Source organism: Myotis nattereri, assembly GCF_964212035.1.
Source record: "Myotis nattereri genome assembly, chromosome: 3".
NCBI lineage: Eukaryota > Metazoa > Chordata > Mammalia > Chiroptera > Vespertilionidae > Myotis > Myotis nattereri.
Genome location: NC_138077.1, coordinates 8,861,588 through 8,889,433, shown reverse-complemented (window position 1 = coordinate 8,889,433; position 27,846 = coordinate 8,861,588). Strand labels below are relative to the sequence as shown.

Sequence of the window (27,846 nt, the reverse complement as noted above, 5' to 3'; positions counted from 1 at the left end):
TAGATTACTGTAGGTTAAGCTGTAAAGAATTTTAAGAGCATGCTCTGTGTGGTAAGGATAGGTTTTGCCTGGAGGTGGGACTGGTGCCCCTCACAAGCTGAAAATGACAGGCTTGGTGAGCCAGGGACAGGAAGCGGGCTGGCAGCCTCAGTGCGAGGCCCAGGCAGCGCCATTTGTCCCCGCGGCACACGTGTACCCGACACCCCTCGTCCTGCCTTCGGAGCTCAGGAGCAGCACAAGGCAGCAAGCCCTCCCGGCTGGGCTCTGGGCCTGTGCTCCCTTCTCATAACCAGCTGATAAGACCAACTCGAGTGACTCCACAAATGCAGTTGTTGGTATATGAAGCCAAAAGCCAGTTATGGGAAAAAATGAGGGAAATATTTCTTTCTTACCCCCCCCCCCAATTTGGTTTCCTATGAGAAAGCATCATGGGCGAGGCCTTAGCGATGACCTTCAGTAGAGGGTTTTGGTGTTCAGAAAAGTAGCAAAGAGAGAGTCAGTCTGCTGTCCTTTGTGGGACGGACGGCCTCCTTCAGCGCACGCCACATTTGCTCCCCAAACACGACTGTGACACCCCCTGTGAGCAAACCTGGCTGAGCCCAGAGCCTTCGAAGGAAAACTCCCAGGGCCCTCCTTGAATCGCAAATAAGACTCCATTGCTGAGCCCTCGGACAGGGCTTGCCCGGGTGAGTCCATAGGAAAGACCTCTTAGACTCTACGGCATGTTATTATAGGACCGAAGGGTGCAGAGACCCGCACACAATGCCTCGGGCACGCGTCACCTACTCGGGAAAGAGGGGCTCGTTTAGAAGAGATCCCACTGCTGGTACCCGCCCAAATGAGTCCCACATCGAAATTCCCAGAACAGTGGTTTCCAGACTTAAATTTAATCTAGGGGAATCTTTCCCCCTAAAGTGACATCACATGGGACTCCAATTTATAGGAGTACTAAAAGCAAGGCTGCTTCACTTTCTCAGCTCAACTTCCTCCGCCGCAGACCATGATTTAAGAAGAACTGCCTTAGCTGTAGTAGTCAGCGTTCTAGAAATAGAACAACAGGAGACATAGCCATATATGGACATATCTATATATTCTATCTATCTATCTATCTCTATCCATCCATCTATCTATCTATTCATCTATTATCTACCCATCATCTGTCTATGTATCAGGAGAGATATTTGAAGGAATTGGCTCACGTGATTGTGGAGGCTAGCAGGTTCATGAAGTCCAAAATCTGCAGGGTGGGCTGGCAGGCTGGAGACCCAGGGAAGAGCTGGTATTGCAGCTCAAGTCTGAAGGCCGATTTCCTCCCTCCTGAAGGAGCCTGTCTTTTTCTGGTCTTCAGCTGATTGGATGAAGTGCATTCACATTAAGGGCAAAGAAGAGACCCTGGTATTACCCCACCTCATAAACACTTTAATTCTAGGTCAGCACTGGGATCTTACTCTCCAGTTCCTACCAGTTCGTCTGTACAGGCCTCTGGCAGATCGCGTTCCTCTCCCCGCAGGCCCCTTTGCTGAGCGCTCTTCCTCTCTCCTTGTGGCACGCGTGAGGCTCGGGCTCTGTCCATCTTTATCTTTTATTGCTGTGCTATCTTCAGGGAGCAAGTCAATTTCTGCAACATCGAGTGATCCGCCCAGATTAGAAAGAGCACCAACACTGGGCAGCAAGACGAAGGTGCAGTTTTTGTAAAGATACAAAAGGAAAAGGCACCACAACCAAAGCAGCAAAGCACGTTCAGCAAACCTGTAGAAATATAAGACCTTTTGGATAAAGAGGAATGTTCTGTACCAACCAGGAAAGAAATAACTCAGGAGCATATAGTGGTCACAAACATATATGCACCTAACAGCACGGCACCGGAATTTATGGTGCAATAATGGACAGAGTTACAGGGAGACGTGGAACAGGACAGAGAGCTTGGGAACACACACACATATTCACACACCGTACGAGAATATAGCATATAAGTAAGTTTAGAGGATATTTACAGGAATAACACTAACATTTTTTTGATGAACTTAATTCAAGATTGGAATAAACAGAGATATATGTGTGACTGAGTCAGAAGATGTCATATCATAAAAATGTTCATTATTCTGAAAGTGATCTACAAACTTATACCATGCCAATGGGTATTCCTATGATGTTTTTTAATTGTTTGTTTGATTTTGGTTTGGGAGGTGAAGATGAGAACCAATAATTTTTAAAGTGCGTATGGAAGAGAGAATATGTGAGAATTGCTAATACATTTGTGCAAAGGGAAGGCTGATGCATATGTCCTGTATCTGTAGGCATGAACCCTTACTATAAAGACTGTTATTGAGATAATATGCTGGCAAAGGAAAGAGACCAAAGGATTTTAAAACAAAGGTTAATGGACTGGACCCCAGTGTACGTCGGAGCCTAATCCATCCTAAATGTGACATTTCCAGGTGGCGGGGAAGGGGAGGCATTTAATGAACGGTGCACGACAGCTTCTGGAAACGGAGTCCCACTCACTGCATTGCCCATGTTCATGCTCACACTCCAGACAGAATGGAGAGCGAAACATAAACACAACAAGACCCTGGAGACATTTAAAAATTGTATTTTAAGATCCATAGGTCTTAAGAAAATGTTACTGACTAAATAAAAGCTTAAAATACCTGGCAAAAGACAAAAGCACCAAAAAGCATTCCTTTAAAAAAAAAAAAAAAGCAATTAAACCAAAGCATCAAAAAAGAGGTGATAGGGATGAAATATTTGCAGCAACCGTTCAGCAGACAGAGAGTTAATGGCCTGCTGATCCGAGGAAATCTTTTGGTGACCGGAAAAATCAACTCTTATTCTCTTATTCAATAACCTCACGAGACCTCTCTCATGAAATCACTTTCAAAATGGATTTCTAACCTGCGTCTCCTGGAGACCCCGGACCTCACATGCGCCCCTCCAGGTGTCAGCGACTGATGGACCCAGGCTGGGTGCCAGGTGGGAGCCCAGGTAGGTGGCCATTGCTCACTGTCCAAGCCTGCCACCTATTCTAGTCTATCTAGACCCGTGGTCACATTTCCCCCCAGTATTCCACATCAGTGACAGGTTAACTTCATATAACCGCAGACTGGGGGAGTGCATGGCGTTAGCATCTTATTTTGGTAACATGGAGTTATCATTTCCAATTTCTCCTTTACCTGTCACTTCATCCCATTTTCCTAGAGAAAGCGTCATTCCCTGGCTGGGGTATGTTGAACAGCCCCCGAGGAGATGGGGACACACGAACGGCCACCTTCCGCCACGCAGTGATGCTCTCAGGGGTCACGCCATAAGGAAGCCCAGCCGAGAGCCTGTGGTGCAGACTCATCCACGTGGGTAAATAGCCTGAGCGGAACGAGGTGAGAGCGACAGAGGTCTTCAGCGGAGGCAGCAGGATGTGCTGGGGGGAAATTCTTGGGAGATGTCCTATTTTCTCATGGGAAGGCAGCTGGCGGACCCGGGTGGGCTGGTCTTCTGGCCTGATTTTGGGGGCTCTCGGGGCTGTGTCTGGCTCCCAATAGGAGATGTAGCCAGCCTGCTTCCTGGGGGTGATGCCTGACAACGGAAGGTCTGAGCAGGTTCAGGACAGTCGTGGCAGGAGCTCTGGTCTGTGACACTGTGGCAGGCCACGCTCTGCTCTTTACACCTGCGCTGGTCTAGTGGGTTCCTGGCACCTTAGTGTGTGGCAGGGGGCAGTGAACTCAGCGTGGAGAAAACGGGCAAGAAACCTGAAGCGCCTTCTTTGTTGCGAGGGCCTCAGAACCTTCATCGAGTGGCTGTGCTGGTGTGTCCCCAGGGAGGAGACCTGGAGGAATCCCACATCGAGTCTCCTGTTCTCACTGGGCACCTCGGAGCCTGCATGCTGGCAGCGTGTCTGCAGAAATGCTGGTGTATGTAGATTGCACTCATCACTTAATTTGCAGGCTCTCCCTCCCATGCAGGTCCCCCGACCAGGCACAGAGCCTGCAAATTAAGGGACTTGTCCAGGGCCATACGGGGCCCAGTCTAGAGAAGGCAATTCTGAGCACTTTTCTGCGTGCAGGCACGTACGTTAGCATTTTAAAATAGGAACGAGATCCCACTAATTACCCCGTTTGTCATCAAGAGCATTACTAGCATTACTGGGTCGGATGTAACAGAGGAAACCTTTCCTGGGAGGGTTCAAGGCACCACAATTCTGATGCTTCAAATCTGGTTGTTAAAAGGTGACACATGATCTCATTTTTATCAGCCCGTTAAAGGTTAGTGAGAGACTTGGAACCGGAGGTCAAGGGTCACCTGGTGAGGTTGACAGGTGTCACAGTGACGGGGCCGGGGTTTGTGGCCTGCACAAGTGACATCTCCCGTCCTGTGGGGAGTCCCCTGCCCTCCTGGCCTGCTCCTGCCCCACCCAGGGCCACTGTGACCCCCAAAGTTCTCAATTGGGAAAGAAGAGGAAAGCTCGATGATCCAGTTTGCACAGCTGCCTTTCCCCCCAAAGATCAGCCTTTCACATCTGGGGGGCCATGTCCTTCCTTGGATCAGATCGTGGCTCTAATGACTGTTACTGGGAGTGTGAGGTTCACAGCTCCTAAGATCCAGAGGGTCAGAGGGCCTTTGTCCCCACACTGGGTGCCAGCCAGGCCTGCGGGGCCGGGGGGGGGAGGGGTTCACCTGGGGCTGGGGATGGGGTTCTGTGTAATAAGAGCCACTTCCAGGTTCTCTTCACATGCAACCCCAGATAACTGAGACCGTATGACCATATGACCAGGACGAAAACTCTCTTAGTATCTGTTGAATATATATGTATACATATACACATACACATATACATATACACATATATATGTATAGATATATATATATATTCAACAGATACTAAGAGATACACACACACACACACACACACACACACACACGTCTATCATCTATCTGTATATTGACAGAGAAAGAGAGAGAGAGAGAGAGAGAGAGAGAGAGAGAGAGAGAGAGAGAGTGAGTGTGTGTCTCCAGGCACAGAGGTTGCTTTACAGAAAGAGCCTAACACTCCCTCCCTCCCTGCCTGTCTCTCCCCTGGTTGCTGCCTCTGTCTCCACCCTCCAGCAAGCCCCAACCTCGGGTGTGTGCTTTTCACAAACACCTGTGTCCCGAGCAGCCTCTGCCCAGACCTGGAGCTGGGGTTCCCCAGGGGCGCTTGGGGCTCACACGGCAACCCTGCATTTTAGGGGTCACTGAGAGGGGTCCCACTGACCCAGGGGCCGCTGCCAGTGCGGGACTGGGATGCCAGGGGTCTCCTACAAGGGCATAAGCCCCTTGCCAACCGCTGGGAACTCCCTCCCAGGCTGTCCCTGAGCCGCTGGGAGGGGCAGGCGGGCAGGCTGCTTTGTAAAGACCAGCCTCACTTCACGGCCGTCCGCCTGGAGCGCACCTCACGTCAGCTGCGGTTTGGAGAGGTCAGACTGGAGTGACCCCGGGCCTTGAAGATGCGAACCACCCGCTGCACACGCACGTGCACATTCCCCTCCCCCGGGCGACTCTCTTCTCATTAGCTGTTCCCTTGAAGGACTGACTTCCCTCCGGAGGGAAATTCCTGAAACCCAACAGTTGACAAACCCACACACCCTCCGGAGGGCCGGGCACCAGATAAAAGGGGGACGTCCACTGCCGAGAGTGGGGACCTGCCGCTGCCACCGGGGGACCCAGCCGAGCGCGGGCACCTGGGGCTGGGGCCCGGCAGAGCGTGGGGGCCTGTCGTCGGACCCCAGCACAGTGGGGCACCTGCAGCGGAGCCCAGCCAGCGCCCTCGGGGATCTGCTGCACCCCCCGCCCCAGCTGGTGGCCGAGCTCAGTCCCAAAGGCTGCCAGCGGAGCGCTGCCTGCGAGGAAAACTGGTTCTCTGAGTTTTTCTGGTTTGCTCTCCGCTCTCCCCTGGACGATCTATTTCTGTCTTTCCTTTGGGAAAAATGTGCTTTGCCAATGACTAATCGAGGCCCGTGCGGAGATGTTATCAGCTGTCACCTGCACCGCAGGACCCGAGCCCATGCGGAAATGAGGAGATAGACGCGGGCGGCTGCAGCCCGACCTGCCAGCACCACCTGCCTCCCCAGCAGAGCGGCTAGACGCGGGCTGCCGCCAGGGCCACCTCTGTCCCTGCCGCAGGCCCTGGCATGTGGCCATCCCAGTGACGGCCAGGGGCCCCCGTGCCAGGGCTGACCCAGGCGTCTGAGGAGCAGCTGCCTCCCCTCGGGCCAGGTGCGCACCCTGGATGGAGCTTGGGACCCAGACCCCTCATGTCTATCCTGCTGACGCTGTGCGCCGTGCTCCTGCCCCTGGTGCCTCCAGGCCGAGGTGGCCGGCGATGGGAGCCCTGCACAGGTAAGGGGCTGCTGCCCTGGGAGCCGGGAGGGGGTTGCTATGCACTCAGTGCCACTTCCTAACGCCATTCAAGGTCCCAGGTGCCCTCGGACAGGTAGGGGTGGGCCGGGCAGAGGTGGAGAAGATGAAAGAGAGCAGGGAGGCAATCACAATGGAAATTCGTCTTTAGCTGCTAACAGGGTGGGGACTTGGTTCAAAGAGTGAAGCAGCCGCCATCGGAGGCCCTTCACATGTATTTACCTGCTTGCCCTCCTGGGGAGGGGCCTTACTTACACCTGCTTTAGGAATGAAGCCCTCGAAGGAGGCGGGGAGCCCAGGTCTGCACTTAGCAATGCACAGGCCGCCCCCCAGCCTGGTAGTTCTGTCCCACGAGAAGTGAGGCAGATGGGAACAGCCCCAAACACACCTTCTGGGGCGGTGTCCATCAGAGCGGGGCTCCACTGGCCAGCTCACCAGGGCGGCCGGGTGGGCAAAACGGGAGGGGGGCAAATTATGCCTTTCAGAAAGGCCAGGTGGACTTGCTAATGACCATGACACCGTCAGACCTTCCTGGATTATCTACCAAGAGATTAAAAAAATAATAATTAAACAAAGCAAAGTAACAGGGAAACGAGGCCTGGTAGCCAGAAAGCCGGTTGCTGGACCCTGAGCAAGTGATGTAGGCACGTGCGGCCTCACGACCGTGGCGATGTGGGTGTCACAGGGCGCCACCGAGAGGGGTTGCTGTGTGCTTCTGTTTTATTTGAAAATTATTCATCCCTGCTTCCCTGGAGTCAGCGAAGCCCCTCCATGTCATGGCTCTCTGCTCTGATGGCACTTGGTTCCCAATGATGAGACCAGGAGATGCCCGATGATGACCTAAGTTGGAGCACTGACTGGCATGGGTGGGGGTGTCTATTACAGCCCCCAGCCCCCACCCTGAACAGCCAGGGCCCCCGAGTGGGAGGTGAGCAGCCCGTGGGGCGCTGGGGCAGCCGCTGCGTGGGGTGTAGGGGCGCCTGAGTAGGGTGCTGCACCTGCCCCTTTACTGTCTTGGGCACCAGATTTGAAAATCATGCAGGAGCCAGGTCAGCCTGTGGGAAATCCCCGGGCTTCACGCGATTGGAGCCCAGCTCCCTCCCGGGCACAGGGAGCAGCACGCGGGGCCCCAGCAGCCCCCGAAGGACCCCGCGCCGTCCTGAGTTCGCGGCAGTGTCCCGCTGGGGATGAGTCACTGACATGTACCTTCACGTTCCCTTCAGCGCTGGGAACAGAATCAACCTGCATAATAATAAAGGTTATTTATAAAGCCCGCCCCCTCTCCCCTGAAGGTACATTGCAAATAGTTAAAAGATGACCCAGTTCTAAATACCACCATCGAGAGAGGAAAGATAAAAGTCACGTAAGTAATATTGAACTACATTTGGAACACTCCCAAGACACTTGCATAAAGGCGAGTCAGGAGCTCAGAGAGTTAAAAACACCGCTTTGATTGCATTCAGTTTTGCAAAGCACACGAGTTACGCTGCAGGGTTGCGTGTGTATGTGTAGAGGCTGGACTTCACTGCCCTTTGGGCTTTTGTTCATGGACCTGTCATTGCGTGTATGGGAGATGCCGGGGCCTCGCCGGTGGTGCCGGGATTTGAAGTCCTGGCCCCGACTCTGTCCAGGTTGGAGTGGTGGCTGGTGGCTGACGTGCAGGTCACAGGACAGCGGTAACGGCTTCCGCTTGTGCGCTCCCCTCTCAGGAGGGTGCTGGCTGGGAGGAGGCCGCTTTGCTTGCCACCACTGTGCCTTCGCTCTGTCCTGGTCACACTCTCTCCCTAGTATCAGGTTGTAATTCAGGCCACTGCAGGGCTGTGGGGGCTTCCAGGCTAGGATTTTCAGGTCCCCAGGCAGTGGGGCAGCAGAGGGGAGAGAAAGCCTGGGCAAATGCAGAGGCTGGAGTGGCCCAGGAGTTGGGAGAACAGGGGATTATGGCCCAGAGGGACTTGGTGTCTGTATGGCTTCAGGAGGTACAGGGAGGGGTGGTGCAGGAGGCCAGGGGTGGGGAGGGAGGGCCTTGTCTGGACAGGAAGCAGGCCACTTCAGCTGGCTTTCGTAGGGTTGGGACTGCAGGAGCTGTGTTCCAGTTAAAGTGAGCGTGGGGTCTGGGCAGGGGTCACTGGGAAACTGGCCAGGACCATTCAGGTGTGGACTGACCAGCAACTCCCCAACTGATTAGCACACTGACCAGCAGCAGATCACCAGGCCCTTCTCGGGCAAGCTCATGGCCAGGGACACCTCCTGCGGGAAAGCGGTGTGGCTGGGACCCTCTGCAGAGGGGTGGGGCCTGGGGACTGGCTGGCCCTTCCACACAGTTTGTCTGGTGGTCAAGTCTCTGTCTCAGCCAAGCAGGTGGTCAGCATGAACAAGCCGCCAGGGGCCAGGGGCCAGGTGGGAGGTGCAGCCACTGGACCAGCCTCAGGATGGGAGGGGCTCCAGGTGGCCTGGGGTGTGTTGGGTGGGCTCCCTGGGTTGAGTGTGGCTGGCAGGATTCTGGGCCAAGATGCCTTTCATGCTATCGGCCTCCCTGACCCTTGGAGCCAGCCTGTGCCCTCTGAGGCTGGACCCCTCAGCAGGGGCCAGTTGCCTTGGGATAGAAAAGTTGAAATAGGGATTGCGAAGATCCACTCAGCTCCTATAAAAGGCCTGTGGTTCCCGCTGCATGATATGTGTGTGGGTGTCCTTTGGGGAGACACCTGGGTGGGCATGTTCTAGGGGGAGCTCTCCATCAGGGAAGGGGCAGCAGCGGTCATGGGTGGGGGCCGGGTGGTGCTGGTGGAAAGTCCCTGTTGTTCATCCCAACTCAGCTTGACCCAACCAGGCAGGAGGCCGAGGTGGAGAATTCTGTGGGAACAGCTTGACCCAATGCATCGGGGTCACTGACAGGCTTAGGGGAGCCGGGCAGGGAAAGGGGTAAAGTGGGGTGTCTGATGGGGATGGGGAGTCAGGAGAAGCGTGTCCCGCCTTCTGTGTTGTGTCTGTGAGTGTCGTCCGTCACCTGGAACCAGTCAGAGGTGGGTCCTCAGCCAGGACGCAGGGCCTAATCCACACGGCACCCTTCCACGCCCCCTCCTTCCCTCCTTCATTTGTTCAATATCTAGGCAAGGACGGCGCTGTGCCTGCCGCTGGGTCACAGCAGAAGGCAGTGCGTCCCAAGGGCTGGGGACTTACACCTCCATCGAACTGCAGCTGTGCAGAGCAAACAGCTGTGGCCCCCTGGGCAGGAGGCCGGGAGAACCCAGAGGCGCCACATGGCCTAGGCTTTCGGCCGGGGCCCCAGGGTGGGCCGAATGCAGGAGCGGGTAGAGGGGTCAGACCCGGTGTGCCCTGCGCCCTTGGAGATGGAGAAGTACCAGGAAACGCTGGGGACAGATTTGCATTGAAAGCCAGCTGGCTGGGAGGCAGTGGGCATTTGGCACCTTTGCAGCTGGGGCAGTAAGCAGGGTGGGGAGCGCCGAATCCTTTCAGGTTCTTTGTCCGTGGACTCCTTTACCAGGCGCTCTGTGGGGTGGGTGGTGTTCAGTGGGTGACTCCAGGTGTGAGTTCGGGCCGTTGCTGAGAGGCCCCTGAAACCCGGTCCTGGGGGACGCCCCCTGCTGGCGGCTCACATCCACAGAGTCCAGCCTTTTAGCCTTTGCAGTTAAGGAGCCGGTTGCCCCTCCCTCCTGGTCCGCCGTCCTTTGTGCGGTGCCCACCGGCTCCTGGGAATCTGAGCAGCAGCCCCAGGCCCCACTGGAGTCCCCGGAGGCCGGAGGCCGTGGAGGAGGAGGAGGCTGACCGTTCCCCTGGGCCCCGGAGTGGATGGCAACTAGGGACACGCCAGTCCCAACACCTGTAGCCCTGACGCTTTTCACGTATGTCGCTTTCAGCAAAAGTTCAAACGTGACATTAAATGTAGGACAACCCCTGCCCCGTCCGCGACCTGCACTCGGGAGGAGGCCCCAGCACACCCCTCTCCCTTGTTCGCCAAACACAAGTCTGAGGGACACCCGCCCCCTCTTCCCCCAGCACGGAGGAGCCGCGCCTTACACCAGGGCACCCCGTCACCCTGACACCTGTTTTCCTTTTAAAAATTCTCCGCTGTTAGGACAGGGGTATTTTTTAATTTTTTTTTTTGTCTGCACAGAAATCAGAAAACAAAGAATATTCATTTTTTCTAATGGAACCTCGTAAAGGTCAGAACCGCTGACTCTGTGGTTTCGATCTTTAAAAGTAAATCATGGATTTCCCCACGGTCTTTTTCCACAGTAAAGGCGCATGCGTCGGGTCTGGGCCGGTTTCCTGATGGACCACCCCATTTCCCGTCCCCTCTGCACCCCCTCCCGCGCCCCATCCTCCCAGGTGGATTCTGAGCCCCGGGCTTAGAGAACTCCGTGTTGGGGCAGGAGGCGCCCCCTACCCTTCTCATTCAAGTCTGGGGGGGGGGGCGGGTGGCGGGTAGGAAGACGGGACAGGATGCTTGGCTGTCACCCTCCGCACCCCAACCCCGCATCTCCGACTGCAGGAGCACCCCGAATGCGGGCTCTGGCCGTTAGAGCCCCTCCCTTCCCTCCCGGCGACTCTGTTAGCCTTTGCCCTGCGGTGGAGAAACTTGCGCGGGGGGGGTGGGGGGTGGTGGGAGGGGGTGTCCTCGGAAGAATCCAACCTAAGGAGCATCTCAGGCAATGCCAGGCGTACTTACCTGCCATTGGTGGTGGTGGTGGTGGTGGGCGGGGGGTGCCAACCTCGCTGCCCAGGTGACTCCAGGGTCGGCGTGCAGCCCGGGAGCCCCCTCCGCGGCCGCGTGGGTCTGGCGACGGAAGGGGGAGGCGGGGCGACCTGGAGGCGGGAGCTGCCCCCCTGGGGCGGGGGAGGGTGGGGTGGAGTGGCCCGCGGTTGGGTCCGAGGGGAGCACGGGGGACGGGAGGGTGTCGTGCTACTCAGAGGGGCAGGCGGTGTGTGCGTGTGAATGTGCGTGTGAATGTGCGTGTGAATGTGCGTGTGAATGTGCGCGCGCGCGCCGCGGAGAAAAACCCGGAGCATATCCACCCAGGAGATGAGATTCGTTTCACGCTCTTCCTCCCGCGGCTGGAACGGCGCCCTGACTTTGGGGGGGGTGAGGGGCCTCCCCGGCTCGGCGGCAGCTCCACAGCGCCCCCTGGCGCGGGAGTGAGCAGCCGGTGGAAACTGAGCAGCCGGTGGAAACGCTGCCCGGCGGGCGGGCGCTCGGGGACCCCTGCGCCGGGCATCTCCTTCCCTGGGAGTCTGCGTGTCGCGCACGCGGGGCTCGGGGCTGGGGGGCACTCCAGGGGCACCATTGGGGGGCGGGGGGACAGGCCGCGGCCGGCGTCCGCAGGGCGGAGCCGAACAGCGCCCAGGCGGCGGCTTCTCTGGCCACTGTTTCTGCCTGTTGTCAGGGCGGCTTCCGGACTCTGACTGCGCTGGGGGCGCCGGCGCCGGGTGGGGCATGGAATTCAGGGCCGTGAACTTGGGTGGGAGCTACTGCACCTTTATCGTCATGACTCCAACCCAGCAGCAGCAGCCCTGCAGGGATGTGCGGGTGTGCGCGGTGCTGGCGGCACCTGGGACTGTCACCCGCATCCTGTGGTAGATTTGGGGGGACATCTGTCCCCCATCCTCATGAGGCCGCCTTCCTCTTGTTGGTTAATACCTTAATGAACAGGCCACCTCACTACATACTTGTTTTAAAATATTTGGGTCCTAGTGGACTTCGCTCAATGTAGAGAGCGTGGATGGCTCTCTAATTAGCATATTACACTTTTATTATTATAGACTAGAGGCCTCGTGCACGGATTCATGCACCAGTGGGGTCCCTCAGCCTGGCCTGCAGGGATCTGGCTGAAACCGGCTCTCTGACATCCCCCTGAGGGTTCCCAGATTGTGAGAGGGTGCACAATCGGGGCCGGGGAGGGACAGTGGGAGGGCTCCAGGGCATGTCTGGCCTACACGCTCAGTCCCATTCAGCTGGACCCCAGCAGCAAGCTAACCTACCGGTCAGAGAGTCTGCCCCCTGGTGGTCAGTACACATCATAGCAATTGGTCGAACAGTTGAACGGACAGTCAGATAAACGGTCAGACACTTAGCATATTAGACTTTTATTATATAGGATACCTGTTTCCAAGAAGTGTCTTATGGATTTCCAGTGCCCAGAGAGGTCCAGGCCCACAGGAGGTTGAGTCCCCAGTTCACGGTCTCTGGTGGGGGGAGGGATTGCAGATGAAGTTGTCCAGAGGGAGGCTGCTAAAGGCTACAGTGGACAGAAGTCCAGGGAATTTTCTGGGCCCATAACAGCTGGGGAAATTGATTTCTTACCAGCCCTTTCATAGTAGGCTCCCAGGGGGAAGGGCCAGTGTTCCCCCAGGAGAGTGGTGGGGGCGGGCAGGGCAAGGTCCCCCAGGGAAAGCGGCCTCAGAATGTAAGCGGAAGGACGGTGGGCACTGGTCTGCATGAATCCATGCCATCCAAGTCTTGTTCCACTGGCAGGTTCCCTGAGGACCCCCACTTTGTGTGGGTGACTCTGGAAAAGCCAGCCCAGAGCAGGGGGTCTGGACCAGGTTCTCCAGGGGAGAGTACATGAGTGTCAGATGATCTCTTAAACCTGCTCTGAGGGTGGGGGCGCTCGCGTTGACCCGCCTTTGAAGAGTGCTTTGCTGGGTTTCTTGGCCTCCTCAGTGGGACAGGGTGTCATGTCAATAGCAGGGGAGGGTCAAGAGCGAGGAGGTGGCATTGGCTGGAGTATGGAGGCAGGAGGACCTCAGTTAGGAAATTGCTCTGTCCAGGAGTGAGGGCTGGGCTTGGGAAGTTTGGGAAATGTGGGGCCCACAACCAGACAGGCAAGGAAGGAAAACCCTCCAAAGGCAGCAGGCCTGGACCCCAGAGTGTGAGCCTTTGAATCGCCTCCCCTCTGGCTTTCACCTCTGACTTCTGCCACACTCAGGCTGGACCTAGGGCAAGGGTCCCCGTGGCTGCTGCCACACCCACTGGACATGGGGCTGGGGGAAGGATGTTGTCATTGGCCTGTGCAGGCACAGTCAGGTAGGTTTGGGACATTTGAATGAAATGAGGATGTTCAAGGGGAGATGGAGGGACAGACGCAGACATTTGGTTGAGTGTAGAAACCCTCTGTGTCAGCTCTGGCCCAAGAATGTCCTGGTCCCACAGCCTCCTGGCCCAGAAGCCAGCTTAGGGCCTGCACCCTGGGGTCCTCACCCTGATCAGGAGGGACCAACAGGGCCTGGGACAACAGGGTCCTCCCGCCAAGGGCCTGCTGTCCAGGGGGCTGCTGGCCATTTGAATCCCAGACATGCAGCACAGCCACCCAGAGCTGCCCAGAGGTGCAGACACAGGAGTGTGGGCCGGGGACCGCCCTGGGTGGGCCTCAGACAACATTGTTGGAAAAGCTCCCAAGCTGTGCCTTGTGTCTAAAGATGCAGAAGCCAGGGTTCTGTTAATCTGGAAAGCTGGACAAAACCCACAGCTAGGCCCAGAGAGAGGACAACAGTAGCCAGGACAGCAAGTTTATTCACTCAGCTCGAGACACGTGTATGAAGAGAGGAGGGCAAACAGCAGCTGGGGTGCAGGGGTCGAGACCAGGCAGGGGCCTCAGTAAGGCTATGGGAGAAAGGCCAGGAGCCATGCCTGTCAGAAACAACCTGGGACCCCCAGTGATGGGGAGCGTCATCTCAGCTTCATGGGGGCCTGATGTGGAGGCTGAGACAGGCTCAGCCTGGTTGTTGGGGTCTGAGGGTAGCGAGCGTTCATGCTGAGACACGTCCCAGTGCATGTGCTGGGTTAAATCCTGAAGGCAGTTGTGAGAGAGTGGGGGCTGGCCCTGGGGGATGTGCTCACTCAGCAGCAGGACTTCTGGGCCGAGGCGGGGACGCAGCAGGCCGGGCGGGAGCACACGGGGCGGCAGAGCAGGGACATGCAGGAGGACGGGCGGCAGCAGCTGGGCTGGCAGGAGGAGGCGGGGCCACAGCAGGAGGGGGCGGGCACGCAGCAGGCAGGCCTGCACACGGGGCGGCAGATGAGGGACACGCAGGAGGAGGGTCTGCAGCAGGATGAGGTGCAGGGGGTGGGCTGGCAGCAGGAGGAGGCCCCAGAGCAGACGGGCACACAGCACAGGGGCTTGCAGCAGACGGGTGTGCAGCAGACGGGTGTGCAGCAGACGGGCACACAGCAGGCCGGCTGGCAGGGGGAGGAGGTGCAGCAGGAGGACTGGCAGCTAGACTGCTGGCAGCATGAGGGTGTGCAGGAGCTGGTGCAGGCTGATTGGCAAGGGCTGGTCACCTGGCAGGGGCTGGACACGCAGCTCACTGGGGTGTAGACAAGGGTCAGGCAGGGGGCTGGGGCACAACAGCTGGGGACACAGCAGGTTGGCTGACAGCAGCTGGGGACACAGCAGGAGGGCTGGCAGCAGCTGGGGACACAGCAGGTGGGCTGGCAGCAGCTGGGGACACAGCAGGTGGGCTGGCAGCAGCTGGGGACACAGCAGGAGGGCTGGCAGCAGCTGGGGGCGCAGCAGGAGGGCTCACAGCAGCTCTCTGGACAGTCGTCCACCTGCCAGGAGGAGTCTGTGCAAGAGTCACTGGAGCCGGGCAGGCAGGCGCGGTTGCCATAGCTCAGGTTGCTGGAGCAGACGGACAGGGCGGATGTGACCATGGTGGGCAGTGGGGCTGGAGGCGAGCTGGGAGGAGGGTGTAGGTGTGTGAGTGTGAGTGTGAGTGTGAGTGTGAGTGTGTGAGGTGCCCAGGGCTGTCAGCTTTTATACCCTCCTCTGTGTGTGTGATGCCCCAGCAGGAAGCTCACCACGCGTTCCCTTCCTTGTTGCTGTTTGGAGCCTGTTCCTGGGGAACCCTCGTTAGGGCTGGTTTATTTTCTTAGGAGATGCTGGCCAGCTCGTAAAAGTCCTGCCTGTGCTTGAGGTTGGGTGGCCAGTGCTGACCAAGCCTGCTGAGTGGGCCTGAGAGACCAGGTTGGGGTAGAGCTGAGGCAGGTGGAGAGAGGGTGGGCTGCTGAGTGCTCATCGCAGGGACCTGGTGATGGGGGAGGGTAACTTGGATTCTGGGTCCCAGGAATGGCTCCTCATGGGAGTGCCTGTCTCTGGGGCATGTGGTCCCCTTTCTCTTGCATTGTCACCTAGTTCCTGTAGATGACGGAGAGAGGGGGAGGGTTGTGGCCAGTGCTGCCTGTGGTTGGCGCCAGCTGCCCCTGCCTCGGGTTGTGGCCTGATAGACAGGTGCAGCTTGGAGATGAGTGTCTTTGTGCTGTCCCTCCGCCAGCCGCGGCTCAGGCTGGCGGGGTTATGCTGTGGGCAAGGGCAGGGCGGTCAAGACACATGTAGGAAGGGAGAGGGAGAGAGAGAGAGAAACAGCAATGATGAGAGAGAATCATTGATTAGCTGCTTCCTGCACGCCCCCTACTGAGGGCTGAGCCCACAGCCTGGGCATGTGCTCTAACCGGGAGTTGAATCGTGACCTCCTGGTTCATAGATTTCTGCTCAACCACTGAGCCACCCAGCGGGGCTCAATGACATTTTAACCAGAATCCTTAGAAAGTATGAAAGCTAGCCCTGACCGGTTTGGCTCAGTGGATAGAGCGTCAGCCTGTGGACTGAAGGGTTGCAGGTTTGATTCCAGTCAAGGGCATGGACCTTGGTTGCGGGCACATCCCCAGTAGGGGGTGTGCAGGAGGCAGCTGATCGATGTTTCTCTCTCATCGATGTTTCTAACTCTCTATCCCTCTCCCTTCCTCTCTGTAAAAAAATCAATAAAAAAATATTTTTAAAAAAAGAAAGTATGAAAGCTATATGTATCATGCAAAATTTGTCATATGCAGCAGGTCCTCCAGCAATGATATTTCTCATTATGACGTCAATGCGATGCCGTGGGAACTTAACTCTTGTTTGTCTCGGTGCCTGTGGTTAAGTTGACGTTGTTATTTGTCATTTCACTTAAAACTGCAGAACCTCCCCACAATGCTCAGCGAGGCTGACTGTACATTCGATTTTGTGTCCTGGGGCTGTAACAATTGACCATAGACTTGATGGTTTAAACTGACCGACATGGGTCCTCTCAGACTCTGGAGACCACCTGTGCCGTTTCCTGAGCTGAGACCCCAGGTGTCGCAGCCCCCCCGGCCCCCAGGAGGCTCCAGGGGTGTCTTTCCTGCCGCTTCCAGCTGCTGAGGCTCCGGGCATATCTGGCCGTGATGCCGGCGCTCCAAGCTCTGCCTCTGGTTCTGTGTCCACCTCCTTGTCTGTGTGAGAAGGAAGTGCAGCCTCTCTCCCTGTGAAGCACACTGTGAGGCCCCGGAGGCCAACCTGGCTGGCCCAGGACTGTCTCCCATCTCAAGATTCTTAACTTAATCAGCAGCCTCTGGTCAGCCTGCAGAGTCCTTCCTCACCAGGTGACACCCACAGGTGTGGGGTGAGGACCAGGCTGTCTTTGGGGACGTTCTTGGCCCAGGGCAGCACTCTTTGCAAACACTCCATGTCTCACCTACCCCACGTGGTCTCTCTCCTGCTCCACCCACCCCTCAATCTCACTGCCTAATTTGGTGTGTCTGACCCTGGCAGGTCACTGTGGGCCCCCACTTCCTCTTCAACAAGATGGGGCCCCAGTGTACTCAGACCATTGTGTGATTGATTGATGTATGTATGTATGTATGTATGTATGTATATCTTCACCCTAGGATATTTATCCATTGATTTTTGTTTTTTAGAGAGAGTGGAAGAGAGGGGGAAAGATAGAGAGAAGCATTGATGTGAGAGAGAGACATTGATTGGTTGCCTCCTGCACGCACCCTGACCAGGGCTGGTGATTAAACCTGCCACCGAGGTGTGTGCCCTTGACCGGAATGGAACCCGGGACTATTCAGTCCACAGGCCGATGCTCTATCCACCGAGCCAAACCGGCGAGGGCCGTGGGGGTTTAGACACGTTCAGTGCTTGCTGCTGACTGGGTGCTTCACAAGGCCCCTGGCCTTCCTGTGCTTTCATCGGCCACATGGCAGCATCGCGCTTAGCGGGGCAACTCCGATTGCCGTTAGAAGGACCGGGATGCATCCTGCTGCTGGGCCAGCAGGTGGGTTTGACCAGAACAGGCACAGCAGGGGGCCGAGGCTTCAGGCCCAGTGGCGAGTTCACACTACCCGCCCTGCAGTAAGATTCGAAGCACTGACTTCCTGGGCGTCTAGAGCGTTCTGATGGAGCAGGAGGCCTTGTCCATCCTTCCAGACACGTCTTCCCCAGGCAGCCGCCTGCTGAAATAAGCTCCCAGGCTGCTGCTTGCGAGGTAGGTGGCTTTGGGTGGCAGGAGCGCCCCAGGCGGTCTGTTCTCTCCGCTTCTCTTGCTCAGGCTCCCCTCCATCCTAGCTGTTCCTGCTCGGAACTTCCGGTGAGGGCAGGACCACAGGACAGACAGGTGGCTCTGCCCAGCCAGGCGCAGTGGGAGCCGCAGGGCCGCTCACCTCTACCGGCGCTCCCTTCGCTCGCTCATGCTGTGCTGTGATGATGGGGGACCCTGGATGGCAGTTTCTCCCAAACCTTTCAGATTCGCCATCATCCTTCTCCCGATCAGCATCTCCTACTGGACAAAGGTTCATTTTCTTCCCAAAATGCACGTGCCCCTGGGAGCCCCCAAACACCGGCTCTGCTGGGGAGGTCTCACCCCAGAGCCTGGCAGCGGCAGCCCTGGGGCGCTGAGAGCTGGGACCCGGCCTGTCTGGGCTGCCCAGAGTCGTCTAGCAAGCAGGGGAACAAAGACCAACAGGAAGCACCTCGGGCTCAGTGGCAGGACCGATGTGTGTGTGAGGGGCGGGGAGTGGGGGCAGAGTCCAGAGGGTTGGGCAGGGGTCCCCCTCTGAGGCAGGGGTAGGTGGACTGGGAGAGGTGAGTGTGGAGGAAGTTCCCGTCTGAAGGTGTAAGTGCCCTGAGTCTGGGAGAGGCCCTGGGGGTGTGTCAGGAGAAAGAGCCAAGTCCCCATACCCTAGGGAAGTGGGCGGGTGATGGGCACAGGACTGGCAGAGAGTGAAGGGGCAGGAGGGACACCTCCTGGGGCTGAGGGCCAAGCTCTGCAGGGACAGGGCCCCAGGAGAAGGGATGAGAGTGAGGCTGGTCTCAGCAGTTGTTGGCAGGGGCAGCGGCGCGGTGTGCGAAGGGAAGGGACGGGTGTGTGGTGCAGGGGTGAGTAGGGGAGAAATGGGGCAGCCCTCTGCAGGGGTGCAGGCAGCACCAAGCGGGAGGGAGGACAGCTGGCTTTATTTATCGTTGTTATGTGGGAGGAGACTTCGGGATCTGTGTGATCCCAGCAGAATGCTCCAGAGAGGGGCGGGTTTAGCAGCGAGAGGAGGAAGGTGGGGCTGGAGGGCTTGGGAGGCAGGTCACAGTCTTGCCTAACCCCAATCCTCCAGGCTTGGCAGAGCGGCTGCTGCATCTCCGTGGGTGAGGCACTGAACCCCATGTCTTGCCAGGCCCTTCTGCAGGGAGCCTCCCCCTAAAGGGGCTTCTGAGGGAGATGCCCAGGGCAGTGTGATGACTGTGTCAGGACTGGCCACTGCCAAGTGCCTGAGGACTGACCGCCGGGTGGGCTCCTGGGAAGGGGGCTGCCCACGCTGAGGCCACCATTCCTGGCCTGGCCCAGGTCCTGCGGGATGGGAACCAGGGGCCAAGCCAGCACAGGCAGGGCCAGAGTAGGGTGCCTACAGCTGGGGTCTGGCAGGGCAGTGAGGGCAGGAGCCTGGCCTCTGTGGGGACTGGCCAGCAATTCGAACAGAAATGGCCAAAAGAGAGCCAAGTGCCATCAAGGTTAAATGCAGGTGAGTTTATTAGGTTTTCCAAGCAGCTTCTGAGGCGGTGAGGCCACTGAGGCTTGCACTGTAGACAGAGACCCCATCCTGAGCCCTGGGGCCCCAGGCGGAGTGTGGCAGTGGGCCTGGGCCATCCTCCTGGGCTGAGAGGAGGAAGGGCTGTCCATGCACCTCAGGAGTTCCTAAGTTCCCCATAGTGCCGGGATGGCCCTGGGGGTCGGGGGAGGGAGTCATGCCTGCTCAGCAGCAGGACTTCTGGGCCGAGGTGGGGACACAGCAGGCCGGGCGGGAGCACACGGGGCGGCAGAGCAGGGACATGCAGGAGGACGGGCGGCAGCAGCTGGGCTGGCAGGAGGAGGCGGGGCCACAGCAGGAGGAGGCGGGCACGCAGCAGGCAGGCCTGCACACGGGGCGGCAGATGAGGGACACGCAGGAGGAGGGTCTGCAGCAGGAGGAGGTGCAGGGGGTGGGCTGGCAGCACGAGGAGGCTGGGCAGGGGGTGGCCCCAGAGCAGACGGGCACACAGCACAGGGGCTTGCAGCAGATGGGTGTGCAGCAGGCAGGCACACAGCAGGCCGGCTGGCAGGGGGAAGAGGTGCAGCAGGAGGGCTGGCAGCTAGACTGCTGGCAGCATGAGGGTGTGCAGGAGCTGGTACAGGCTGATTGGCAGGGGCTGGCCCCACAGGTCACCTGGCAGCACTGGCTAGACATGCAGCTCACTGGGGTGCAGATGAGGGTCTGGGTGGGGACCAGGGCACAGCAGCTGGGGACACAGCAGGTGGACTGGCAGCAGCTGGGGACACAGCAGGTGGGCTGGCAGCAGCTGGGGACACAGCAGGTGGGCTGGCAGCAGCTGGGGACACAGCAGGTGGGCTGGCAGCAGCTGGGGGCACAGCAGGAGGGCTGGCAGCAGCTGGTGGAGCAGCAGGAGGGCTCACAGCAGCTCTCTGGACAGTCGTCCACCTGCCAGGAAGAGTCGGTGCAAGAGTCACTGGAACGGGGCAGGCAGACGCGGCTGTCGTAGCTCAGGTCGCTGGAGCAGATGGAGAGGGTGGATGCGGCCATGGTGGGGCGGAGTCTGGAGGAGGGTGTGAGTGTGTGAGTGTGAGGGAGTGGTTGTGAGGTTGTGTGAGCTGCTCAGGGTAGTCGGGCTTTTATATGGCTCAGCGGTGTGTGTTGTCCCGTCACGAGGGCACAGAAGAGCCTGCTTCCTTGTTGCTGGAGCAGGTCCCTGAGGACGCTTGTCATAGACCCATGACTGCTCAGCTCATTAAACCCCTGAGAGGTTGGAGGCCAGGGGCCCACAGAGCTGGGATGCAGGGGAGGCCTCACCACTGGGGCTGACCTGGGCATGGACACAGGGGGGCCAGGTGTTCCCCACAGCCCCGCTCTGAGCAGCTTTCTGGGGCTTCTTACTATTATTTCTCCTATTTCTCAACGCTCAGTGAATCATAAGCATGTTTTGTTCTTTTTTATATCCTGTTTATTTAGGGGTGTAATTCTCTCCTGCATCCACAGCAATGAATGGTTTGGGAGCTGTGTTGACTTTTATTGTATTAGCAAACACTTCAATAATAGCTCTGGCTATGCCAGCATCTATTCTGAGCAACTTCATAAATATTAACTCCACAACCCTCACAACAGCCTTGTGAGGTAGGAGCTGTTGTTATTTCCACTTTATAGGGGAAACTGAGGCACAGCTAAGAACTTGCACGAAAGCCACACTAGCAAGCAGAAGAGCCTGGGTCGGAACCCAGCGGCCTGTGTCCTTAACTATAAACTCCGCTCCCCAGAGAACAGAGAGATAGGGAAAGCCACAAGAAATCTGGATTCTGTGGGAGGGGTGGGGGGCGGATGAAGTTGGATTAGAACTGTGGTGTGAGGTTTATGTGGAAATGTATCGCGGGTGCCCGGAGAGCGGGGGCTAGCTCTGAGAAAGGAGCCTCTCCGATGGAATTTGAGGAAATGAGCATTAATTTACCTGCAGGGAGGAATGTGGACAATATGACGGTGAGGGGAAGCCACCACCCAGCAGGGGTGTCTAGGAGGCTGGGAGGTTTCCTTTCGGGAGGCAAGTGGTTTGTAAAGTTGAGAACAGAGACATTTTTGTCAACTGTAATCGAAAAATAAAATAAAATAAAAAGAACAAAGACATTCTACAGCCTTCTGTGTTGAGAACGCTGCAGCCCAGGGCTAGGTCGGGGCTGAGAGTCAGGGGGGCTGCTTGGCGGTGCCCAGAGTCAGAGGGAGCCCGATGCCCGCAGGCAGTGGGAGAAGCGAGGGCTGACCGAGTGGACTGGCCCCACTGAAGTGAAAAGCCCGGACCGGCAGGGTGGCCAGTGACGGTGGCATGAATATTCCCGCCGTGGCTGACTTCAGGCCAATAGTGGTTTAACAACTGGCTTGCAGACGTCCTGACGGTTGCACATCTGGTTCTTATAAACCAATGAGCTGGCACGCCTTGGGGGCCAGGGACTTGGAGATGAAAGGGGTCTCAGATGTGGGGGTCCTGGCACCCTAAGGGATTCTGAGCCAAGCTGGGGTAAGGGCCCTGGAATGTGGCCTTAGCATAATGTCCTCAAGGTCCATGTGTGTTGTAGCATGAATCAGACGTTCTTGTATTTTCATGGTTGAATTATATTCCACTGTGTGGACATCCCTGTCGTGTTTATCCATTCCTCCGCGATGGACACTGGGTTGCTTGCACTTCTTGGCTACTGAGAGTAAGGTTGCAGGAAGAGCTGAGTCCCCTTTTTCAGTTCTTGTGTGTATTAACGTGGGAGAGGAATTTCTGGGTCATATGGTAATTCTGGTTCCTTTCTCTGGTTCCTCTCAACACGTCCTCTCCCGTGAACATTCTGGTTTCCACTGCCTCTCATCCTGCTGCATGGACCTCGGCATTTCTCTATTCACATGTGTGTTGTGCTTTGTGACTCAGAGGTAAGCGTTTTTCTCATTCCCTGGAAACAATCTACATTCTCGAATGCTGTCTTTTCCCGGGTGTCCCTGGCCTGTTCCTCTGGAATGTCAATTAATTGAATAGTGAACCTTTTCTATCTTCCAAGTCTCGTAGCCACTTTTTAATTTTTTTTTAATATATTTTATTGATTTTTTACAGAGAGGAAGGGAGAGGGATAGAGAGCTAGAAACATCGATGAGAGAGAAACATCGATCAGCCGCCTCCTGCACATCCCCTACTGGGGATGTGCCCGCAACCCAGGTACATGCCCTTGACCGGAATTGAACCCAGGACCCTTCAGTCCGCAGGCCGACGCTCTATCCACTGAGCCAAACCGGTTTCGGCCACTTTTTAATTTTTAAAAAATACCTTGTTTTTGTATAATTTTCCAGGTCAGCATTCTAATTCATGCAAACTCCACGCAGCCTGTCTATTCTTCCATCTCACCCAGGCAGTGGGCTTTATTTCAATGACTTCACATATTTTACCTTTAGAAGTTGTATTGGATTCTCTCCAATATATCTTTCTAGAGCAGTGGTTCTCAACCTTCTGGCCCTTTAAATACAGTTCCTCATGTTGTGACCCAACCATAAAATTATTTTCGTTGCTACTTCATAACTGTAATGTTGCTACTGTTATGAATCATAATGTAAATACCTGATATGCAGGATGGTCTTAGGCGACCCCTGTGAAAGGGTCGTTCGACCGCCAAAGGGGTCGCGACCCACAGGTTGAGAATGTTGTTCTAGAGCAGGGGTGGGCAAACTTTTTGACTCGAGGGCCACAATGGGTTCTTAAACTGGACCGGAGGGCCGGAACAAAAGCATGGAGGGAGTGTTTGTGTGAACTAATATAAATTCAAAATAAACATCATTACATAAAAGGGTACGGTCTTTTTTTTCAATAGTTTTATTCATTTCAAATGGGCCGGATCCGGCTGTGCTAGAGGGTATCTTGTCCCTTTCTTATGTTTCCCGTTCTATTTTTTATTCATATGCACCCGATTTACAATTCTGTGGTCAAGATTCCCACCTCAAGGAGTCCTTGGAGCGTCTGTTGTTCTTATGACGCTTGGCCTGTGTGCGTACATGCTCTCATGTGTTTTGTGTTTGGGGTTATGGGCTCACACGTGAGGTTCTTGCATGATGTATGTTAACTCTGAAAAGCTCAGACTGAAGGTGTGCATGGCTCTAGAAAACGCGTGCCAGGATCTATAAATGCTGTCCGACTGAGCACGACAAGCTCCTGAGCCAAGCACGGGTAACGTGTCCTTGTTCCGGACACACGCTTAGCTGTGTCAGGTGGGGACACTGAGGTCACAGAGAGGCAGACTGTGCCCCAGGTGGCTATGTAGATGGCAGAGCTGCAATTCACACCCAGCTCCACCTGACAGCACAGCACTGAGCCCCTGGCGAGGCCGATGCCAGCCTCCATGAGGGAAAGGCGAAGGAGAAGGCTGTGAGTCCTACAGTGTGCGAGACACCACTGCTAGACTACAGGCTGAGAGAAGGCCAGGATGACAGACCATGCAGGAGGGCGGGCTCCTCTGTTCTGCTTCAGCTGAACGTTCACCCTGACCTGTGTGGTCACTGAGAGCCACCTCGCCCCCCACGGGACTGGACGTCCCAGCTCACGGCTGTCCGCCCTGGGCCGGTGCAGAGGTGCGTGGGAAACGTGGTCAGGCAGGAGGGCCTGGTGTCCTGCTCTTTATCGTTTCGGAAACCATGGCATCCCCAGCCAGCTGATGGCAGAGGCCAGCATACCAGCGTGCTGCTCAGGGAGCTGGACGAGGAGCCCATCGGCGCTGTGTTTGGAGAACGCACCACTTCTCTGCCGAGAGCAGTCCGTGGGAGAAGTGAGCTGCTGGGGAGTGGAGGGGGTCATGGCTGGGCTGTCACCACGCCCTGTGCTGTCTCAGTGTCAATCTCCCGGTGGCGGCCCTGCCCCCGAGCGCTCTTTCACAGGTGTGGCCAGGGCAGAGGCATGCCAGCCGCCTGCAGGAAGGACAGAGGTGGGCACCAGGCTCTGGCTACACTCACCATCCTCAGGAGGATGGGCCAGCCCAGCCCTTCATCCCAGACCCTCTTTCTGGAGGATGCACTACCCCTTCTCGCCCCAGGGGAGGGTGCTAACGGCGATTTCCAAGGAGAGAGTGCCAGATTAGTCAGTGTCTTAACCAGCCATCGGGTGGTTCCTGGCTCAGTCATCCAGGAGCCATGCAAAGACCGTGGCCATTAATCAGAGAGCAGTGATGGTGCCTGGAAAGGGTGTTCCCCTGCAGGGCACAGCTCGGCTGTCTACCAGGGAGAGGCTGGTGTGCCGGCCACAGCATCAGCAGCAAACAGGGGTGCAGCAGAAGACAGGTAGGCAGGCCATGGTGACCCCAGAGGAGGTCTCGCACATGGCGGGCTGGCAGCAGTCCGGGCTGCAGGCAGGCTGGCAGGAGGCAGCCGACCCATCTGCGGGCCAGCACAGCAGACAAGGGAGGGGAAAGCAGCAGGAGCTCCCGCAGCCCATGAGAGAGCAGCAGGCAGGGACAGGGACAGCAGATGGTTAGACCTGGGAGCAGCGAGCGTGGCACACGGTGGTGGTGGTGGGGGGGGGGGGGGAGGCGGGGGAGGGGGCTGGTCTGGAGGCTCCTCCCCCAGGGTGGCCTTTATTACCCGGGCCTTGTGTCTTGGCAACATGTCCACTGTTTGCTGTTATTGCTGATGTCACGTCCCTGTTTCTGTTTTGGGTGCCCCATGAAGCCAGTCCAATAAAGAAAGCCCATGTGTAGAAGGCAGCCTCTGAGCTGGATTGTCCAGTGCCAGGGTGGGGTTTTATTTTCTAAACCAGAGGCCCGGTGCATGAAATTCATGCATGGGTATGGTCCCTAGGCCTGGCCAGCTATCGAAGCGTGAGCATCTGGTGTGGAAGGACAGGTCCCAGCTGATCTCTGGGCCCTGGGAAGCACTTGGGCCCCCAACCCCCCGTACGCCCCCTCCCCCCCCGGCTCCCTCAGCGCCTGGGAGTCACCGCCGCCACTGCGGGGCAATTGGGTCCTGCTCGCATCCGCCTTGGCCTGGCGCCACCCGCTCACCTACTCCACCATCCCGCCATGGTCCCACTCTCATCAGGGCCAGCAGTGCCTCCATTGTCGCCTGCTGCCAGTGCTGCATCACCGACGCCCGCCATGTTCCATGCCCCCAGCCCCCAGTGGTCAGCATATGTCATAGCGAGCGGTTGAACTCTTGGTCAAGGGGACAATTCGCATATTAGGCTTTTATTATATAGGACTAGAGGCCCGATGCATGAAATTCATGCAAGAGTAGGCCTTTCTTCCCCCGGCTGCCGGCACCAGCTTCCCTCTGGCACCCGGGACCCAGGCTTCCCTTGCAGCCCTGGCTTCATCTGGAAGATCGTCCGAAAGAACATCCGGTCTAATTAGCATATTACGCTTTTATTATTATAGATAAGTCCACCTGGGACTTGGAGAGCAAGGCTTCCTGCTGCTCCTCCCTGGGATGGCCAGGCTCCACTCTGTACATGGCAGGGTTTGTGTGAGAGTTTCCTGCCCTCCCTGTTGTAGCAATTCTATTTATTTATTTATTTTTATTGTTGAGAGTATTACAGATGCCCCCTAGCCCCCTCCCATTGCTCCCCTTTACCCAGTTCCTGCCCCACCCCAGGCCTTCACCACCCTACTGTCTGTGTCCATAGGTAAGAGCTTTTTTTTTTTTAATCTGAACAATAAAGATTTAATTTTAAAAAAAGAAAAAAATGGGGCAATGGTATCACGGCCATCAGGGATTGAGCTCAGGCGAGGCAGGGCGGGCGCTGTGCCCCTGTCATGGCAGCCACAGCAGCCTGGCGGCAGGGGGAAGGGGGCCTGGCTGTGGGGGGCCTGAGAGGAGTCCAGGCTGCCAGCATCATTCCTGGACAAGAGCGAAGGCTCTGGCCCAGCTGGTTCTGCGAAAACCTCAGGGCAGGCACCTGGTGGCTCCCAGAGCCTCCTGAGCTTAATTACTTAATCACACCCTGGGAGTACTTAATGATACCACGGGAGTGAGCCTGCGAGCTGAGGGAGCCCGCGAGCTGGAGGTGGGTCGGGTGCGAGTTCCATAGGTAAGATCTTTAGTTCATCTCTTCCGGCCCCACCCTCCGCCCTTCCCTCTGAGTATCATCAGTCTGTTCCATGTTTCCATGCCTCTGATTCCATTCTATTCACCCATTTAGTTAATATTGTTCATTAGATTTCTTGTTCATTTATTTTGATTTTTAGACTTGATTATTGATATATATGTATCTGTTGCCATTTTATTGTTCATATTTTTTCTGTTCTTCCTCTTCCTCTTCTTAAATAATACCCTCCAACATTTCATATAATACTGGTTTGGTGGTGATGAACTCCTTTAGCTTTTTCTTGTCTGTGAAGCTCTTTATCTGACCTTCAATTCTAAGTGAGAGCTTTGCTGGGTAGAGTAATCTTGGTTGTAGGTCCTTACTATTCATCACTTTGAATATTTCTTGCCACTCCCTTCTAGCCTGCATAGTTTCTGTTGAGAAATCAGCTGACAGTTGTATGGGTGTTCCCTTGTAGATAACTAACTACTTTTCTCTTGCTGCTTTTAAGATTCTCTCTTTGTCTTTAACCCTTGGCATTTTAATTATGGTGTATCTTGGTTTGGGCCTCTCTGGATTCCTCTTATTTGGGACTCTCTGTGCTTCCTGGACTTGTAAGCCTATTTCTTTCACCAGGTAGGGGAAGTTTTCTGTCTTTATTTCTTCAAATAGGTTTTTAATATCTTGCTTGCTCTCTCTTCTCCTTTTGGCACCCCATAATGCTGCTGTTGGTACACTTGAGGTTGTCCCAGATGCTTCTTATACTTGATATTTTTTAATATTTTTTCTCTTCTGATTGGGTATTTTTTGCTTCCTCATATTCCAAATCATTGATTTGAATCTTAGAATCCTCTACTCTACTGTTGAATCCCTATAAATTGTTCTTTGATTTAGTTAGTGTGTGCTTAATTTCTGACTGGTCTTCTTTCATGTCTTTGACATTCTCACTAAGATCCTTGAAAGTCTCATGAAGATCCTTGAGTAACCTTATAACCATGGTTTTGAACTTTGTCTCTAATAGTTTGCTTGCTTCCATTTCTTTCATTTGTGAGGTTTCTTTGTCTCCTCATTTTGGCTGCTTCCCTGTCTCTGTTTCTATGTATTGGGTAGAGCTGCTATGTCTCCTGAAATTGGCAGAGTGGCCTTGTGTAGTAGGTGTCCTGTAGGACCCAGTGGCTCAGCCTCCTCAGTCACCACAGCTGGGCACTCTAGATGCACCCCTGTGTGGGCTGTGTGCAGTTTTGTTGCTGAGCCTTGATTGCTGTTGGCGTCTCTGGGAGGAGTTGACCTCCAGGCCAATTGGCTGGGAGGACCTGCTATGACTACAGTGGGAGAGCTGCCGTGCAGGATTCAAGGCCCAGCTGTGAAGCAAGGCAGGCTGGTGCTAGTGCCAGGTCTTGGACCTTTTATTCATAGGTTTGGGGCTGCCACCAGCTGCAGCTTGTTTAAGAGATTTTAGCGGAGCCTGAGCCAGGACCAGCCATTCATTTGGAAAAGCTGCTGCATACCACTTGGGTGGGGCTTCAAATTGGATTGGGCAGAACAAACAGTGTGGGCCACGCTGATATGGCTGCCAGTCAGC

General features: G+C 56.2%; 2 protein-coding genes and 1 long non-coding RNA gene across 3 annotated transcripts in view; 1 reads left to right on the top strand and 2 right to left on the bottom strand.

The window, feature by feature from the left end:
• Nucleotides 1-867: 867 nt before the first annotated feature.
• Nucleotides 868-11,458, bottom strand: LOC308516992. The gene is made up of 4 exons (XR_013995797.1): nucleotides 11,075-11,458; nucleotides 1,463-1,618; nucleotides 1,200-1,348; nucleotides 868-1,041 (listed from the first exon to the last, which is right to left on the bottom strand). It is a non-coding gene; the product is annotated as an uncharacterized lncRNA (long non-coding RNA).
• TSPEAR (thrombospondin type laminin G domain and EAR repeats) overlaps nucleotides 6,285-27,846 on the top strand; it is a gene marked incomplete at its 5' end in the record, with an annotated part of 135,759 nt that continues 114,197 nt past the window's right edge. Inside the window, one exon of the mRNA XM_081088027.1 lies at nucleotides 6,285-6,369. Within this exon, the coding sequence (XP_080944153.1) occupies nucleotides 6,285-6,369 (85 nt within the window). The remainder of the gene's footprint in view (nucleotides 6,370-27,846) is intronic.
• Nucleotides 14,243-20,266, bottom strand: LOC308516981 (uncharacterized protein; the record flags this gene model as incomplete). Its single annotated transcript, XM_081088028.1, has 2 exons — nucleotides 14,243-14,651; nucleotides 19,731-20,266. The coding sequence occupies 2 exons, from the start codon at nucleotides 20,264-20,266 to the stop codon at nucleotides 14,243-14,245; spliced, it is 945 nt and encodes a 314-aa protein (XP_080944154.1).